This window comes from Falco rusticolus, chromosome 1 (assembly GCF_015220075.1).
Source record: "Falco rusticolus isolate bFalRus1 chromosome 1, bFalRus1.pri, whole genome shotgun sequence".
NCBI classification, from domain to species: Eukaryota; Metazoa; Chordata; class Aves; order Falconiformes; family Falconidae; genus Falco; species Falco rusticolus.
The window spans coordinates 79,400,452-79,419,384 of NC_051187.1; the positions used below are offsets into that span (position 1 = coordinate 79,400,452).

Sequence of the window (18,933 nt, forward strand, 5' to 3'; positions counted from 1 at the left end):
CCCCCCCCCCATCACTCACCTCCCAGGCAGCACCTTCCTCCTGCTCCCCATACAACACACACTGGCCAAAAGAACCAAAAGGTTTGGGGATTTAGGACCTCTGTGCCAGCCCTCCCACCCCCCACCAATGGGATGGGATTAGAAAAATGAGTGCTTCCGATTGATCAAATTGATAGTTTTTATTTCCAACTGTTAAAAGAATGGTTTGCCTGCCAGCAGAGTCCAACATAGATGGGACAGACAGACATGAATACAGTTAAATACAGGGAAAATTGAGCTATATACAAGACATACATTTACATAATGAAAAAAATCTTTATATTATCTATCAGTTCTGGCAAAGTGAAACATCACTGGAACTCAAATATACTGTTTGTTGTTTATTTTCCCCTTCAAAAAAACCCATGTAACTCAGTTTAGTGTTTTCCCATGTACTGAGACTTAAAATTCATTTTGAGATGCACAAAATTTGTGGCACTTCACAGGGTACACAAAAGCTAAAAAAGTTTTTGTTCAATATTTTATAGTTTGTGATATCTAAATTTCAATTAGATCTGTTTATTGAGACACTAACTATAAAGTAATATTTACATGGAGGGAGTTGTGCAAAGTCATTTTAGGCTATGGCTAGTACACTCTGAAAGATGCAAAGATGCGTGACACCCACATCCCCATAGGTAATCCCTTCAATCCTCTTCTGATCATCCTTCTCGTACAGTAGCCACCAAGGAAAACTGGCCTTTTATTTCATTTTTTCTTTGTTAAGCTAGTGGAAGAAAGGTGTTCCTGTGGCCCATAACTATTCTTGACAGTTTTAATGGTGGGCTGCTTCTCTTTAGGCAATTCATGCTTTAAGCATCTTTAGAATTGTTTCATCGATTATCTGCTTTTTGGGACACAAATGCCAGCTGTTGTCACCACTGCACTATCCTAAGACAACTGTTTGTAGTTTATATTCAATGGGAGCAGACGGTAACTAAACACGTGTAACTTTTTAGCAGTTACCATAGTAGCACTCTGCAGAAACGGCATATTCCTGGTAACAGTGCTGAACCAAAGCTATTCCAAGCCACGGAGGGGAAGGTATTGCATTCCTGAAGCTAGCCTTTATGGAACAAGACTCTGTATTGCTACATCCAGATACATCCCTAAACATCCTAATAAAAACCCCTTTACTTCCGGGTTGCAATCTTCAATTAAGAACTTGAGACAGCTAATTAGAAGAGCTGCTTCAATTAAAGGCTTCCTACAGATCCCTAGGACAGGTTAGCAAAGACACATCAGATATTTATGTTCACTAAACACATCCAACAATTGTGCTGCACCAGGAGTACAGAATGGTGCCTCTAATCATTTACTTTTGGACTTTTTTATAGATGTGGCTGCTGCAGATGTAGATCATGAAACACTGATTTTAATCATCTCAACTATATTTAATTACTATAATCCTGTTTGTGTCAGCTCATCTGGGATTCCACATCAGCCAGCAGGCTTTTAGCTGTTACAGGTTTAAAGCAGACACGTACAACTCAGTCTTGGAAAAAACAGAACAGTGACTGGGGAACAGTCCAGAAACCTGTGTATTATTGCCTTGCTTAAACAAAGGAATTGTCTCAGGACATGCATCTAACTTATCTTCTTGTTTAATAAAGCATATATCAGGAAAGCTGGACAACCCTCAGGGCAAAGTGAGATTAAACTTTGCTCTCAAAAAGCGGCCAAGACAAGAGTGCTATCAAACACCTTTTAAAGGCTCTGTGACCTAACTCCATGGCAACACAATTATTTTTTAGTCCTATCCATCAGGCTAAAACCGGTCAGGTGTCAGTAGAACAGAAGAAAGAGCAAAACAAATGCACTGAACTTTTAAGCACTAGGCTGGATACACTTGATACAGTAACAAGATCTGTAGGCAGTTTGGTATTCAGCTGACAAGAGGACAGCACACAGTTTGCTACTTATTCACCACTAGCAAGCCCAGAGAAGACTATGGCTCCTTAGTCATCAGGAGAGAGCGCTACGGAAGAGTAGTAAACCCAAGAGTCATCTCATCATATGAGAAAGGAAATTCAATGTTGTGATACAAACACAGGAAATCTTGACAGTTAAAACATTCGAAGCAGTGTTTTCACATTGTACATGTTGCAATTTGTCAATGTACTTTAGATCTCATGGAGTTCATAAAGACATCTACATGTTCAAGCCTTCTGCTTAAAACACCTGATTGCTGGTGAACAGCAGGTTATTTTATTGCATGACCTTGGCTGTCAATTTAATATAGATTTACGACAAAACAATCCATCACTGCGGAACTTAACTCTACTTGGGCAAAGATGGCAGAGCACAAAGCAATAGTCGTGAGCTTCTTCTGGCATAAAAACTGTAAAGTGTCACAAAACAGCAAATTGCTCATCTACATTTGGAAAGGTAGCTACTCCGTATCTGTATGCAAGGTGGGAATAACTTAAAGAGTAAGAAACAACAAAATAATCAGGCCCCTCTTATTTAAGCGTTAGAAAAGGAGAAGGAAATGGATTAGCTGCTTCCTTTCTGATACAGGCTGCTGGTCTACTTTAGAAACAGTCACAAATTCAACATTCTAACCAGGGATGTAACAAGAAGCAGCTTGGACCATAGAAAAGCTGTCTGTATACGCACAAGTTATTCTCCAAAAACATCAGTTTTATTTGGATGTGTGCACAACCTGCTGCTCTTTAAATCTTCAGAGCACTGAAAACATGACATTTTCCCCAAAAATCCAGTTGAGTCTGTCCTGAGAATAGAGAAGCACTCATATATAAATGGGATGATACTGTCTGTGAGTGAGTTTCTTCCTGCAGGTTGGGCAAGAGCTGGCATTCCTAAGGGAATCACGGAGGCACTGACTGCAGAAGACGTGGCCGCACTTGGTTGACACAATCAGTCGCCCGCTTTGCACAATCTGGAACAAAAGAAACCGCAACAGGGACTTGGAGCAAAGAATTCAACTCGGCTGGTCTGCTGGCACCAGGCACACAGCCCCCAAAGTATCTGGAATCGGTACGCTGCCACTATCGTAATACGGAACCCAGAGCTCTCTCTCTCAGTGCCACCTTGGGAAGTGTTTCTCCCTCTACGTACGCCACTAAGAAATTACTTTTGGAGTTACAACCGAGTTTCACCGTCAAGCCGAGCTCTGCACTTGAAGCCAGCCGCCCGCAGCATCCCACGGAACCCAACAGAGTCGCGCAGCTCACCTTCTGCCCCCTTCTCCCTCCGACAACAAAGAAACGACGACAACACACTGATCCTTACCTCTGAGTAGCCATCCATGCAAATCGGACAGCTAACGGTACCAGACGGCCTTGCGGTAGAGAACAAAACCAGAAAGAACATGCATCCATTAATTTCACCGTGCATCGAGGGTTACCGATACATAAAACGTCATGTAATCACCTGACTGCACAGACGAGCCGTGGGCGCGTCCCGTCTGAAGATCCCTGCGTACTTCCACCTCTCCCAGTCTGTTGCCTTGAATAAGCAGGCAGGGGCTGCCTCACCTCAAGGAAACTCTCTTGGCTTTCACCCGGGGGAAGGTGCAGTGAGCCACCCTGCCCTAGTACTACAACTAACAGCCACCTACAGCACCGTGCAGCACACGCAGGGCACTATGCCTCTTCAGCAGGTCATAAGAATCTTGTAAGAAAAGCATCGAGCTGTCCTTCGGAACCTCCCTAATCTACAAGTGAAGGAGGCGGTCAGAAATTAAATCACCCCCTAACTCTAGTTATCATAACATCCCTGCCCAGCAACATATTCGTGCCAAGAACTCCTTTATATGATGTAGGGCAGGAACACACCAACATAAGAAATATTAAAAAATAAATTTCTAGTTCAGAGAAGGAAAATCAACTTGCATCCTGTTACCAAGCTATGGTTACAGATGTACCTCTCCTGCCTTCGTCCTCCAGGAAAGCTGTATTGCACAAACACTTACTGAAAACATAGCTATTCTGTGTAAAGAGATATCTGGTATGTTGAGTGCTGAATAATATTCTTTATCAGAAAAATGAACAGGCTCCTGCCACTTTTATTCACAAATTCATCTCTATTTTAAATGACAACAGTAAGGTGCTTTCATTTTTCTTTACCATGAACTTTACTATGACATATGTCAAAATATATATATTTTTGCTTTATTATGTCACCACCCATTCTAAGGAAGTTTATAATTTATTAACTAAACAGTAATAGAAAGCATGAGATTGCTTGAATTTAAGACTACGGGATAAAGGCTATGAGCACTACTAATATCTACCTCTAGTTTCACATACATAATATAACTCAATTCTCCCATTTATTTTTATACTCAAATTCTTCATGCAGCAGCCATAATACCAACTCAGTAACTAATTACAATTGATTATAACCTTCATATAAGCAAGAGTAGTCTGCCACTATAGAGTAATGCTGTAGACGGTGCTGTGGCAATCTCCAGCATTAGTATCTTTTTGTCAATATTAAATGCTGCAGCACTGAGATGTTTTAGCCTCATCTTAACAGTGCAGGAAGGCACCCTGTCCTGGTTGCAGCCGGGATAGAGTTAATTTTCTTCTTAGCAGTTAGTACAGTGCTGTGTTTTGGCTATGATGTGAGAACAATGTTGATAAGACACTGATGTTTTCAGTTGTTGCTGGGTAAGGTTTATACTAAGTCAAGGACTTCTCAGTTCCTTGGGCACAGGAAACTGGGAGGGGACACAGCCAGGACAGGTCACCCAAGCTGGCCAAAGAGGCATTCCATACCATATACTGTCATGCTGAGTATAGAAACTAGGGGAAGAAAGAAGGGGGGGGACATCTGGCATTATGGCATTTGTCTTCCCAAGTTAACTGTCACGCATGATGGAGCCCAGCTTCCCTGGGGATGGCCGAACACCTGCCTGCCCATGGGAAGTGGTGAATGAATTCCTTACTTTGCTTTGCTTGCGTGCGCAGCTTTTTGCTTTACCTATTAAATTGTTCTTACCTCAACCCTTGAGTTTTACATTCCTTTCCAATCCTCCTTCTCATCTCTGTGGGTGGGGGAGAGTGAGCAAGCAGCTGTGTGGTGCTTGGTTGCCGGCTGGGGTTAAACCACAACAGTCCTTTTTGGTGCCCAACGCAGGTTCGAGATAACAACATATTTGATTGGAATGCGCTAGTTCGAATTTATAGCTGTTATTTCTGTTTAGCTATGAAGGGGCAGGTTTCTGTGCTTACCATGGGGCTTGCTTGCCTTAACGTATGTTAGTCTAGTACTTGTTAGTGGCTGCTTCTTGCTTTTGCTGCTTGCTGTACTGCTTTATCATCACACTGTGCTGTGCCCAGGAACATTCTGATAACAGCAATGGCTATGCTCCGGGGCTGGCAGATGGCCAGGGCATCGCTGCTGTTTCTGTGCTGCTGTACCAGACAGGCTGAAACTCCAGTGTGAACTTCGGTCAAAAGGACTGTGACCTATGGATGAGTTCACGTGGGAGCAGGACACCCCAAAGACCCTGTAGCCGTGAATAAGTCCATGTCTGAGTAGATATATCTTGGAGTGTCTGTGGCCATGGTTATGTCTGTGCTGCAGCAGGTATGCCTCTGAAGAAACTGTGGCTCAAGGACAAGTCCATGTTGGAGAAGGGACACCTTGAAGCATCTGTGGCTGCAGATAAGTCTGTGCTGCAGTAGGTACATCTTGAAGCATCACTGGCTATGCATGAGGTCATGCTGGAGCATCTCAAAGTGTGTGGCCATGGATAAGCCCACGACAGAGCAGGAACAGCCCTGGAGGCAGCCAGGGATAAGGCCATGCTGGAGCTGATTTACTTCCGAAGGGACTGTGGCTGTGGGTAAGGCCACGTTGGAGCAGGTCTATGGTAATGGCCCATGGATAAGGCCATGTTGGAACAGGGCACCTCTAAGGACTGTGGATGTGTCTATGCTGCAACAGGTATACCCCTGGAGAGCCTGCTGCAGTCTGTGGATAACTCCAAGCCGGAGCAGGGGCAAGGGGAGGAGTTCATTGCAGTGTTAAACCCTACGGAGTGGTCCAAAGGGTCCAGGGTGGAGACTGTAATGGATATACCTTTAAATTGTTGTAACTCATGATCTGAGTTTCATGTTATAGGAATTACTATAGCAGCAACCACCAGAACCACTGGAGGACAAGCCTTACAAAAAGCAGTGCAAGTGCAACAGTGACCTGAGCTGATGCCTGATAACCCCACACAACCTCTCTTTTCCTGAGAGACCACCGTAAGAGATCGTGTTCACGGACTAAATTAACTCAGTGGACATTTTATAGACATTTTGACAGTGGTGGTACATAATACACAGACATCATTCCCCTAGTCTATGTCAAAAGATGGGAAGACTGACGGTGGTTAATGAGGGTGTACTGGAAAGCGTGGCATGACTTAAATAGTATGAAATAAGGGGTGGACACTGTCCTGGTTGCAGCTGGGATAGAGTTAATTTTCTTCTTAGCAGTTAGTACAGTGCTGTGTTTTGGCTATGATGTGAGAACAATGTTGATAAGACACTGATGTTTTCAGTTGTTGCTGGGTAAGGTTTATACTAAGTCAAGGACTTTTCAGTTCCTTGGGCACAGGAAACCGGGAGGGGACACAGCCAGGACAGGTCACCCAAGCTGGCCAAAGAGGCATTCCATACCATATGCTGAGTATATAAACTAGGGGAAGAAAGAAGGGGGGGGACATCTGGCATTATGGCATTTGTCTTCCCAAGTTAACTGTCACGCATGATGGAGCCCAGCTTCCCTGGGGATGGCCGAACACCTGCCTGCCCATGGGAAGTGGTGAATGAATTCCTTACTTTGCTTTGCTTGCGTGCGCAGCTTTTTGCTTTACCTATTAAGTTGTTCTTATGTAAAACTCAAGGGTTGAGATTCCTTTCCAATCCTCCTTCCCATCCCTCTAGGTGGGGGGGAGTGAGCAAGCAGCTGTGTGGTGCTCGGTTGCGAGCCGGGATTAAACCATGACACACACTCTTTAATAGAGGAGGTTGAGATTGAGGAAGAAAACATTAATTTTTATATTAACTAGCAGGATTTGTTCACCTACATACTCAACAGGCAAAACTTAAGAATCTACAAATCCACTGGCAAAATCCACTATATTTCAGAACAGTATAAACCCTTTAAGTGGCATATTTAAGACCTGACACCCAAAATTTCCATACCCAAGTTGTCTGCCTACATTGCCTTCAGGTCACCTAAAAGGCTCAAAGCACACCAGCTTTATTAAAACCTGTATTCTTCTCCCCTCCTCGACTTACAAAATGCTTATACCACAATTCTAATGTACTTTGTCTTCCTTAGTCACACAGACACCTTATTAGTTAAATTCACTGTATTTCTTAACATTCTTAACATAAAACTCCCATCTGAACAGCTGGAGTTTACTGTTTCTCTGCAAAATGGGGTCTTCACTGTGCAAGCCCTTGACCTGAACAGTGACACACTGCCATCTCACATGCAAACACAGAGCCCTATGAGGTACATGCAACAGAATAAAATCTGTCAATAACAATATTACCTCCATAACTGCCTTACAAGTATACCTTGGGAAGAACGGTTACCACTCAGAGAAAAGGCAGTTAACTGGCACAGTGTATAGAAAACCAGTGATTGAGTAATATTTTTTAGTGGAATTTGCCAGGCTGCTGCCTGCCGGTCACACAAAACCAAGCCTCATTGACACCAATGAATATATATCCATATCTAACATCGCTCCTAGAGTTTTGCATAAAACGTAAACGTAATAATTATGAGCTATGCCCTGCAACTAATCCTCCTTCCTTGCAGTACTCCAACACTCATCCTAAGGTTGTATTTAAAGCTCTACATCTGTCTTAAGCTGCCTTTTTATCCTGAAGTGCAAACAGTATTACTCGCTCATTATGCAAAATGTGACATTGTACTCATTGAAAGAGAGAACTGACCAGAGTAAATTAAGACTTCCCAGATAAGCCAGGCTATAGCGATAACTTAGTCCTCTATGTATAAGAAAAGGAAAATTCAATGTATGGTAGATCATAAGGCATACATACTTTGAACTTGCAGTTTCATCTTCCAGTGGTCCCAATTCTCGAGATACTTTATCTGTCACATACACATCATTGTCTCTAGTTTCATCTTCATCATCGCTACTCAGTACACAGCTGTCTGACTGTCGCTGGCTTCTTAGTCTAAGATTTCTCCCTTGTCGCTGATTCTCTGTAATTTAGGTAAGTGAAGATATAATATATGTCTCTCCCCCTCCCCCTGGAACTATCCTTGAAAGGCATGATTATAAGCAGTCTGTGACAGTTCAAATATATGTCTGTGTGACACAAGAGAGACAGAGAGGACTGAAGTTACATTTAGTAGTAGCCTGGCAAGGTAGCACATACACAATAAAAAGACCTGGTAATACACAGAGTTCTTTGTTCACAAAGTTTCAGAAGTGATGGAACGGATACTTAAACCTAAAAATGAAAGTTACGGAACTGTTCTGGTTCCTCACTGATCTATCCACATATGATGCTGAACTGTTCCACTCTTTTTGTCTGTGTTAAACCAAATGTCCCCACTCAAAGGCAGTTTCTATAAAATGAGTCTTTTTAAAAGAGTACTTGGAAATTATAAAAATACTTCGAGCAGTGTCTCCTTTGACATTTTCATCATCTTCCTGTTGAGTTAAGGTAAACTGAAAACTGAGTTATACTGCCCAAAGTAAAAGCAGTTGAAAAAATATTTAATTGCTTGGTCTGTAACGTCCAAAGGTTAAAGAACAGCTGTCTGCTTTTTAACAATTACAAACTGTATGCAATAGTTATCTCTGCAAGTCCAGTGTACATTAAAACATTAATCAATTACATAAATAGCCACAAAATTAAAGTTCCTTCCTGCATAAGTACTCAGCTACAACATTTACTGCAAGTATTTATTACTTGCACTTGCTTCATTCGGAGCACAGAACACATTACATTCTAAATAAGCAGATGTCTGATATCTATTAGTAAGTTATTATAATCAGAACAAGGTCTGAAAGGTCTAAAGGATGAACTTCTTTATACCTATAACTATTGTAAAACACCTAAAGCAAAAAATAAATAAATACCCACAGTCAATACTTCTCATTACAAAATCTCAGGCATGTTAGACTAGATCATGGAAGTGAATACTATGACCACAAGTAACTTCCTTTTCTAGTTCCTTCACCACAACACTGGCTTCAAAACCCTTTCAGCATTTTCTTATTCAAAGCAGATATTCCAGTGCTAATTAAAATTATTATCAACTTTGGGCTTACAGTATCTGGAAAGTAAGAACACACATTTTGAGCAGCTTTGATGCACTGTATTTCAGATAACTTCCTACAAGCTCTGATAGCAACTATCAAACACAGACTGGATCCATTCTCTAAGAGACTGGCCAGATACTTTCTTTCCTTTCCCTTGAAACTGGGTAAACACAGTTTCAACCCAGGCTGCTCACGTTTGTTGGAAAAGCCAAAAAGAAAACCTTAAGCTTAAGACAACTCTATTATCAATTGTAAAGCGTCAACTCACCTTCAACAATCTTGCATCAGCGCACACGGGAAGGGAGAGAAAAGAAAACACAATTAGACTTCGGTGTGCAGCCCTAGCGTTACAGATACACCAGGTAAGCTAAGCAATCACCACAAAACAAGCCCAGAGTGGCAGGATGTCAGTCTCCTTTTCATTAGAGTGTTAACGGCAGGAACACATCAGCTGCTGCTCTAGAAACATGGAAGTGGTCACTTCTGGCTCTGCGCACACCGCTACACAGGGGTAGTAATGGAGGCAGCTGACAATCTCCAGAACGCCCTCCTCCCCGCTCCCCACTTTCAGTACCCTGATTTGATTGAGGCTGGAGGAGATTCTTTCCCTCTTTCTCCGCAAAACAGGCAAATTCAGGTGTTATAGCCATAAACACTAAATATTTTAACAACGGTGCTGAAGAAAAAAAAATACAAAAGCCAAACCCGCTGTCCTGTCTTTGGCAGAACTAGAGCTGGGGCAATGCAGGTTGTGCCGTAAAGCTTGAGGCGTTGCCCTCGCCAAGGCTTGGGAACAGTCCCAGCAGGAAACAACCCCAATGTTATACCTGCCGCTTGTTCCTGCTTTGCACAGCTGCAGGGGCATCCCAAAACTGAGGTTCATGGAGGACACTCTGGACTGGACTGAACACTATGCTAGCTTTAAGAACAGCAGTAAGGAAAAGTGGACTTTTCTGAGGCTTCTTGGAGTAATAAACTGAACCAGTTTGTACTGTGGTCAGCTACAGTTACGCTTGGCACCTCTGCAACAGGAATACCTTAAACTGACATTGCAGCTAAAGACTTCGTATTTGTGCAATAAAGACTTACCTCCTTCACTTCTTTTTCAAATCATTGGCCTACATCTTTGATATACCTATCATAGCTCCAACTTTAAATTGCACCTCCTTATGTGACATTAGCCATGACTGGTGTGCATTTTCCCCAAATCTTACAGCAATAAGTCATTTCAGATTACCCTCTCATTAACTGCAAGTGCATTTCCAGAGCAGCTTCTGTGTTGACCTGGAACACATGGCTTTCAAGCACTGAGAAGTTAGCTCTGAACTTAAAATTTACCCTTAAAGCCAGATTGTATCAGGGAGCACATCAGAAAAGTCTCTTGAATACAATATTTAGGTAAGTGTGCCATTTGCTACTTACCACAACAGAATCATTGCGAGTTAGATCAACAACTACAGGATCAGAAGATTCACATGTGAGATCTACTACTTCTTCACCAGCTTAAAAACAGAACATTAGAATCGAGATCAGATTGCAGAGGAATAAAACTGCCTCCCACTATCAAACTGGCTGAGGTGTGATTCAGCATGGCTCTATCCCTCTTCTCTACTGAAACGTATCCAGCATTTCACTCAACCCCTCAAGAATCCACCTAAAACATCACCACCCCAGTCTTCTGCAACGTGCAATGCAAGAGGAACAGTAGCTGAACCCCTCAGACAGTTCAGGTGTATGACAACAGCTTGCAGGAGCTACACAGCACCAGATAATTCATCTAACATAGGAGAATATTTATCACACAGAACAAAACATATAGAACGTAATACTTTTACAGTACCATGCTGTGAATGTTCCCATCTCATGTCGCCTCCAAACTCTCATAGTCAAATGCACAGCAAGAACAGAGCGCCGTGTAATCACCCAGAGACCAATGGTTACTTTAACCCCTCCTATAGCTTCAGAAGGCAATTTAAATATCTATCTAGAAGGTCAAGGAGGCTTTTTACATTCTGATATTTTTTGTAAAACCATACTAACCAAGTAATGCCACTCCCTTGAGGGACGGGGCATGACTGATGACAAACTTTTAATTATCTTCTTAAAACTTGGGAGTTCCCAAACACTGCAGAAGTTACTACTATCTGCAGCAGCAGCTGCAGGAACTCCCAGCTAGTCAGCCCAGACATTCAGATGTCTGAGCAGCACCTGAGGACCGCTCATACACAATTCATTTATCAACAGCACTGAATGCATCGCATCTTACTAATAAACCAAAACAGTAGTCTAGCAAGCTTGCTGTCCATAGATGCCATACGAGATGCTCTCTAAAACCAGACGTGTCCTTTCCTCCCCAGCAAAAGGCCCAGAAACTGCAAAGACACAGGTGAACTGGGACCCCAACCTTCCAGAAGCAGTTTATGCTCTTACCAAGTTAAAACAAAAGCTTACCACTTTCTTCAAGTTCTATTGGCTCTGCTTCTGAAGCCATTTCTGCAGTAGAAGCTGCCAGCCTGCTCTGTTTCCGAGCTTGCCTAGAATTAACTGCTCCTCCACGGCGCTTGCGTTGAGTCTAAGAGAGAAAAAAACCTTCGCTTCTTCTTTGGGAGTAATGTTAATGTGGCCCTCATCTTTGCACCACCAATGAAAGCACACAAGGATACACAACACACTCCCCGGAAAGGCCGGAACATGCCTTGAACGGTGCTCTGGGTCACTCCTACCCAAAGCATCACATCCAGGGAAAGACATCACCCCAGACCTCTTACCGGTCAAGAAGTCAAAAGTCTTGAGTATCGCAGAACACCAAGTTACACGATTTTTTATTACACTAGTGTTCCAGTGTAATTATTACAAACTCTTAAAAACATTTACAGAGGTACCACTAACAATGCCTTTTAAGAATCAGGTCTGCATTGCGCAGTAAAATACTTACTGTGCTCATAGCGCTTCTTGGCCTAAAACCACAGAAAGAGAGGTACAAATGCCACAAGAGTAACTGCAAGGAAGCACCAAGTAGCAAATCCTTACATTCCTTCAGGTAGCACACCGTTAAAAGAGTCCAGATTTCACAGGCTCTGAGAACAGTGTTCTTCCAAACCTGTAAGAAAAGGAGAGAGAAGATTACCTGCCTGTAATGCCCGTTCTCTTAAGTACACCCCCTCTCCCAGATTCCCAGTTCTGAACCACCAGTTTCTGTCCAAAAACAGAGGGCAAGTCCCAGGGTTTGGCACCCGAGCCTTAGGTATTCTCATCCATTTCCTAAACTAAACACCAAGATAAACCAGTTTGTTAGCAAACGAGAAAAATGCTAAGAAATCCCCATTAACTGAAAAGCAACCAATTGATGCTCAGGGCAACGTTTGTGTGTGGGCAGGAATCACTGGAAATTGTGTCCTAAGCAGCAATCTTCAAAGAAGAAAGAATTCCAAATATGCAGTTCTCTTCTCCAACCAATCTCCAGATTCCAACAGGTGGGAGGTGAACAACTTCTTGAGGGGATTCTAAAGCATGTGGAGCAGAGAAATTTCACTTGAGCCTTACTCATGGATCGGCAAGAGAATAGAAGTTTACAGTAGTTACTCTATGGTAACTGTAGGTGTGCATGCCCCAATGCATACGACAGCGAACGGCTAAGTGAAAAGAACTGGAAAGCATTAAGGTGTTTATGAGTAGCTGGTACAGTACTGAAGTTCACATCTTAAAGCTTGCTCATGCTGCAATTATCATGTGTCCAACACACAATGAATAGCTGGGGTGGGGGTGGGGCAGGGACCAACAGTGGAAACCCCAGGGGAAAAAAAAAATTACATTTTATTACGTAAAATTACATACAAGAAATCAGTAAAGAACACAAAGGCCATAAATGTAACTGTGTTCTTCTCTGATAACAATTAAGAGCTGCAGAACTCTCTTCCCAATACTGACCTTGATCTATGCTGCAAAGACCAGCACACACTCAATTAACCTATTCTCAGATTAAGAAACAGCGAGACCACACAGTGGGATGAAATGGCACTGGTAGTCAAGCATAACCTTGAGTTCAAGGAAGCCTGAGCAATTTTTTTTCCCTTTTATATTTTCTCTCTGTATTTCTTAAATCACTTTAAAAGACCCACTAACACTGAATCGTGACTACCAAAACAAAAAACATCAAAAAAATCCTTACAATAAAAGTTTGATACTTTTACTAAGCCCAAAGATTTATTTATGCAGTTTTAAGCAACACAATATGCCAGTCATCAATTTTAGACAGAAGCTTTTAGAGTAACCTGATACGCTGATGGATCTACGTTGCTGGAAGACAGCAAAAAATCAAGTCCAACGTGTTCACCTAACAGCACAGTTTCATATGTAAAACATACAGAAGGTTTCACAAGACTGGGTGTTTTTAACACCGAATACAACTCACTGCAATAGTGTGTTGACAAAGTATCTTTAGAAAACGTTAAAAATATAGGGGGAGCAAGCACCTGGGATGACTCCAAACATGAAATAAATGTTGCACAGATTCTCTTTGGCCACAAGTGTCTTAAGTGTCGAAGAGCAGCTATAGCTGAAGAAAACAAACCAACCCAACCAACCAACAAAAGAACCAACCACAAACTTAAACTTGAAAATCACAGTGTAATTACCAAAGTAATACACAATTGAAGATGTCACACTAAAATGACCTTACCCACGTTAAATATTCGTACACTTTTTTACCAAGATTACAAGGAACAATTACTGATAGGATCACTTCAACATATCTTGGAGAATGTAGTATCAGACCTCAAAGGCAACACAAGACAGAGTCACTTCTTAAACTAAGTGATAGAAGTCATCATTGCTATTTAGATGGTTTAATTTTCAGAATCTTACAACATCAACAGTAGCCTTCCTTTATACTTAACACAGTACATAAGACAGAAATGTTCTAGCTGCTAGTGACTCTAACCTCTTCAGAGGCTTCTTCTGAAGAAGAAAGTTGAGAATGGATACCCATAGAGAAGCTCATCTATAAAAATCAGCTTAAAATATATCATTATAGGCAGGTTCATCAGTATTAACATGACCCAACTCCAGAGAGATGTTTATTAAGAGAATCAAGACTGCCAGAATTTAAGACTATGAATGGAACCTTATAATCCAGCAATATTTTTGTCTTGTAAGAAGAAAACTTCTTCTGTGTGGCTATAGATTTCCACATTATTGACTTACTCTGGAAGCTTCGTTGAAAGTTAGTTGCCCAAACTGTAAAAATGGGTAGCAGAAATAAATCAAAGCTTACTTTCTTGAATACACCACTGATCAAGTTTGTAGTGCACAGAGGTAAACAGAAGAGTTCCCACTTTTCTGTGTTTAGAGACATACACATCAGTAAGAATTCCTTTAAGATTTTCAAAGGCTCAGGACTACTCAATTTAATAGTATTATTTATTATACAGGACAGGATAGCCCAAATTAAACGGTAAGGTCTACATGCTCCTCCTCCAGCAGTCACTGTGAAACCCAGCACCAAGATCCCAAGACTGGATAATACAAATAGAGTTATGCATCAACCTCACACCCCGCTGCCCCAACCCATAAGCACCACATAGCGCAGCTGAAGCTGTTTGCGAGCTCATCTATTAAACTTGCAGCAACACGCATTCAAGACATCAATTCAGAATTCTAGAACTAAGATCCTTTAAAAAAGCAAAAAAAAATGACTTTTTTAAAATGTGAAAACTTAGCAGATTAATTTAACAAGCAGACTGCTTTTATTACAGACTTTTTATTGCATCCCTGCAGGATGATACAGTACCAGAAAGTCACTCCCCCTTTCTCTCATACACAGAGCTCTGCACAAGCTGTTATTTTTCCTGTTATATCTCTCTCCCAAGGGTTTAAACACTGCTGTCCTCTTAACAACGAAGTTCAAGGTTTCTATTAGCTAACTCTAGCATTTTAAGGACTATACCCCACCAATCTTTCTCTGTACTGATAGATACTTGACAAAAATAAAGCCATTTTGGTTAAGAATATTTACACTAGGAGTAAAGGAATACTGATGCCCATATTAATCATTTAAGTCTGCTGTTAATTTTTTTCCACTATAAAAGAAATAAACAACTGAGTTCAAGTTGACCTAGTGTAACATGTTTGAATTAAAATTTTTAAAAAATTAAAAAAAAAAAGAAAGATTCTCTAGACAACAAACTGTTTTCAGAGTGGTGTAAGAAGTTACCAAAGTCTTGGTCTCCCACATGCTTAGCATGAATTGAGGCAAATTAACTTAAAAATGTCTACTTCTTGTTTACCAAGTCTCGCTAACACACAAAGCTTTACTTCGTAATCATCCTGAACTTTACACATACACTAAAGCAACCACTTGAAGAAAGCGATAATGCCAATCTAAATGTTTGATGTGTGCACAGCACAGATGACAAAAACATTACACATTTTTATCTGTCAAAACATAACATACTATGCTTTTAAGATTTTCCTTCTCACTTCTACTCTTAAGACCTCTCTTTGCATTCTTAACAGGAACCACTCTATCAAATATGCACCATGTATAATAAATCTGGTCAAACAATGCACATACCAATCACAAACTGCTAGTCTTGAATTTATTACAGGGAACAGTTGTCTGCTATTTTACTCTTCCAAAACTTTCTTATCACATGTATTTCCAGTACCTTTAAAGACATTCTTGTTTTTTCAGAGGCACTACACCAATTTCAGTGAAAACAGAAAATGAGTCTATTATGTTTTATCCAAATTAGGTCAAGCAGTCCCACACTACAGAAGCCTGGTGAAAGGCACTATAAAGAGTAAAGATGAGTGATAAACGCCTACAAAGCAGATATACCAGCCTGCCTGCTCCAAGCACTCAGTTATAGACAAGTAAGAAGATGTACAAACTAACAAAAAACCCACGAAACTAAAAACCCAAATCAAAACAAAGAAGCTAATAAAATGGACCAAAACTTTTTGTTAGTCTGATGTCCCATTTCAGAAACAAGAAAAAAAAAAATGACGACAGGCCAAAAGAAAAGTTCTTCATTGCTCTTACAAGCACAAGTTTCTGACAGAGGCTACAGCTTTTGTTCAGTAGTCCCAAAATCAGATACAGAAAGAAAAAGAGGGTGACTTTTCACGTCAGGGAGACGCTGAGGCAGGAAAGAAGCGTCTCCTCCACTCCTGCTATCATACAAAATGGGAGGACAGACTAACAACTCCACGCAGCTGTACCGCATGCACCGGGCCACCCCCGCTCCTCCTGAGGAAAGAGGGAAGGCTATCGTCTCGTCTCCAGCACCTACCTCCCTCGGCCACTTCAGGACACGCTCTGAAGGGCCCTCACAGCAGACGCCGTTCAAGGCCCCAGCGAGGAGGCAGGAGGCCGAGCAGCCAGCCCGCACCGCCCAGCCAGGCCCGCCTTCGGGGAAGCACAGGCACAACCCGGCCGCGGGCCCGCCCGTGCCCCGGAGCTGGGGGCTGCCGCCCGGCCACGGGAGCACCGCCGCGACCGGCGTGGGGGCAGGAACGACCGAGGCCGACCCGGGGGCCAAGCAGCCGCTCTCGCAGGCCCCGCAGCCCTCCAACGCGGCGGAGATAAAAAACCAAAATTCAGAACCGGCGATGGAGGGGAGCGGGGCACGGCGTCCCAGGCGGAGCCAGGGCAGGCCACAAACATCCCCCGAGGGCCGCCGCAGCGCCAGGCAGGGCCGTGGCCCCGCTCCGCACCCGGAGGAAGGGGCCCGGGTCACCGCCCCCGCCCCAGTGAAGGAGGCAGCGCAGCACAGCGCCGGCCCGGTACAGCTGCACAGAGCCCAGCTCCGCTCACCGGTGGAAGAAGCCTCGTCTTCCCCCGCTCCCCTCTGCGCCGGCCCGCCCCTCCCCCACCGCGGCCAGGCGCGGCAGCCTCCCCCTCCCCCTTCCCCTCTACCTCCCCCTTCCCCTCCGCCTCTCCCTCTCCCCCTCACCTGTCGCCCACCGCCCTAGACACCTCAGAAAAACAGGGCAGGCCCGGGGGCCCCAGTGCCGCTCCCACCCGCACGACACGACCCCTCGGCCTCACTCCCAACAGCCGGCCCGGCGGCTGCGTAGCACAACGCCCGCCTTCGCTCTCCCGCCATTGGGCAGACCGCGGCGCTGCGACTCGCCGAGTGGTCGCGGGGCACGTCAATTAGAAAGACGTCAGGCGAGCGGCCCCACCTCCGCCCGGGGCTCCGGGGTGTGCTGGGAGTTGTAGTTGCGCGCGCGGCGGGGGGCGGAGCGGGCGCGCGCCGCAGCCCAGCCCCGGCGCACCGCCCCCTCACGGCGGGGCAGCCTGACCTGAGGGAGCTTCTTGTACGTCCTAGGGTTATTTTAGCCCTGACGGACTCTGAAAGAGTTGGCTAAGGCACTACCGTCCTTTTGCTGTGTTCCCCAGTGTTGTGGCGGGGCAGGGTGGTGTTTGTGTGTATGAGCCCCCCTGCCAATCTTCTGGAAAGGTTTGCAATGCAGTGAGCAACACTCATCAGAGCCATGAACTCAGAAAGTGTTACCTGTTGCCTGTGGCATAATTAGTCCAGAAGCTCTATGTAAGTTGTTATAAACATTTGCAGAGGTGTTTCGATGCCCTCGCCTCACCGTTTGAGAAGGTTTTTCCTAGCTGCTCTGCCTTAGTGCAGGGGTCATCTGGCCTTCACTAAACCTTACTGCCCTGTGCGCAGCCACTTGGTTGTTTGTAGATAAACTCATAGCTTTTCCTGGAGACTTTTTTTGCCTTCTTCTCCCCTAGGTGAACAGTGCTTAAAATTTTTACTAGATATTTTTGTTGCTTACCATTCCCACTGCCTTTGTGTCTTTATTTTCATTTAAATAATAAAATATCTGTGCTTTCTAGGGCAGGTGAGGTTACCTGGCCAGGCAGTCATTGAGTGTGGGCTTTGCCTCATTACAGGGGCTGATTTGGAAGAGGGAGCCAACTGCCACCCAGCAGCACCTGTGTTACATGAGGGGTGAGCACCCTGTGTCCAATGCTCATCAGAGGGCTGAAACACCTCGGTCTTTCTCAGGTAATCTGCACGTCCTTACACCTTGTCACACTGCAATTGCATGTGAAGCCTTTTGTGGTCTGGCCATTTACACTGAAATACAAGACCTCAGGCATGTGCAGCTTTGGCACTAAGATCAGACTGGTGAAACCTCCGATTCTGTAAATCTGTTTTGTTAGATATTTTAAGAGTCAGTCTTGTCTTCTTGGCTGTAAATAGTGTAATGAATTCATGTAAAGGAATGAAACATGAATTATTTATCCACCTGTGTTTCTGTGTAGTGCAATGAGTGAAGAAGCATTGCTGACTCAATTATCTGTGCATATGGATTAACTAGGTTGTGGATGGTCTGTGCCACAGACATCAGCTGAGACAGCAGTGTGACTACAGCTGTGTTGTTTCACAGCTTACCTGACTCCAATGGCATTACAGCTGCTTTTGTAGTGTAGAATCATAGAATTATCTAGGTTGGAAAAGACCTTTAAGATCATCAAGTCCAATCGCTAACCCAGCACTTCCAAGTCCATCACTAAACCATCTTCCTAAGCAGCACACCTACATGTCTTTTACATAGCCCCAGGGATGGTGATTCTACCCCTTGCCTGGGCA

General features: G+C 43.5%; 1 protein-coding gene across 3 annotated transcripts; it reads right to left on the reverse strand.

The window, feature by feature from the left end:
• Positions 1-160: 160 nt before the first annotated feature.
• On the reverse strand, positions 161-17,410 carry LOC119147399 (E3 ubiquitin-protein ligase RNF4-like). 3 transcript variants are annotated; one of them, XM_037386356.1, is made up of 8 exons: positions 17,269-17,410; positions 12,249-12,413; positions 11,765-11,885; positions 10,736-10,815; positions 9,582-9,591; positions 8,079-8,244; positions 3,295-3,343; positions 161-2,941 (listed from the first exon to the last, which is right to left on the reverse strand). In XM_037386356.1, exons 2-8 carry the CDS (start codon positions 12,255-12,257, stop codon positions 2,792-2,794), a joined length of 585 nt encoding a protein of 194 aa, XP_037242253.1. In that variant the 5' UTR covers positions 12,258-12,413; positions 17,269-17,410; the 3' UTR covers positions 161-2,791. The 3 variants fall into 3 exon arrangements, with proteins under 3 accessions (XP_037242253.1, XP_037242262.1, XP_037242270.1); XM_037386365.1 differs by lacking the exon at positions 17,269-17,410 and adding an exon at positions 17,130-17,167; XM_037386373.1 differs by having other exon boundaries at positions 11,154-12,413.
• Positions 17,411-18,933: the final 1,523 nt, after the last annotated feature.

Excerpts from the sequence above, each read along its gene's own strand:
- LOC119147399 (XM_037386356.1), bottom strand. Across the intron at positions 10,816-11,764 it reads AATAGAACTTGAAGAAAGTG|CTGGTGAAGAAGTAGTAGAT; the intron begins GTAAGCTTTTGT and ends TCTGTTTTTAAG. Across the intron at positions 2,942-3,294 it reads GCATGGATGGCTACTCAGAG|ATTGTGCAAAGCGGGCGACT; the intron begins GTAAGGATCAGT and ends CTTTTGTTCCAG.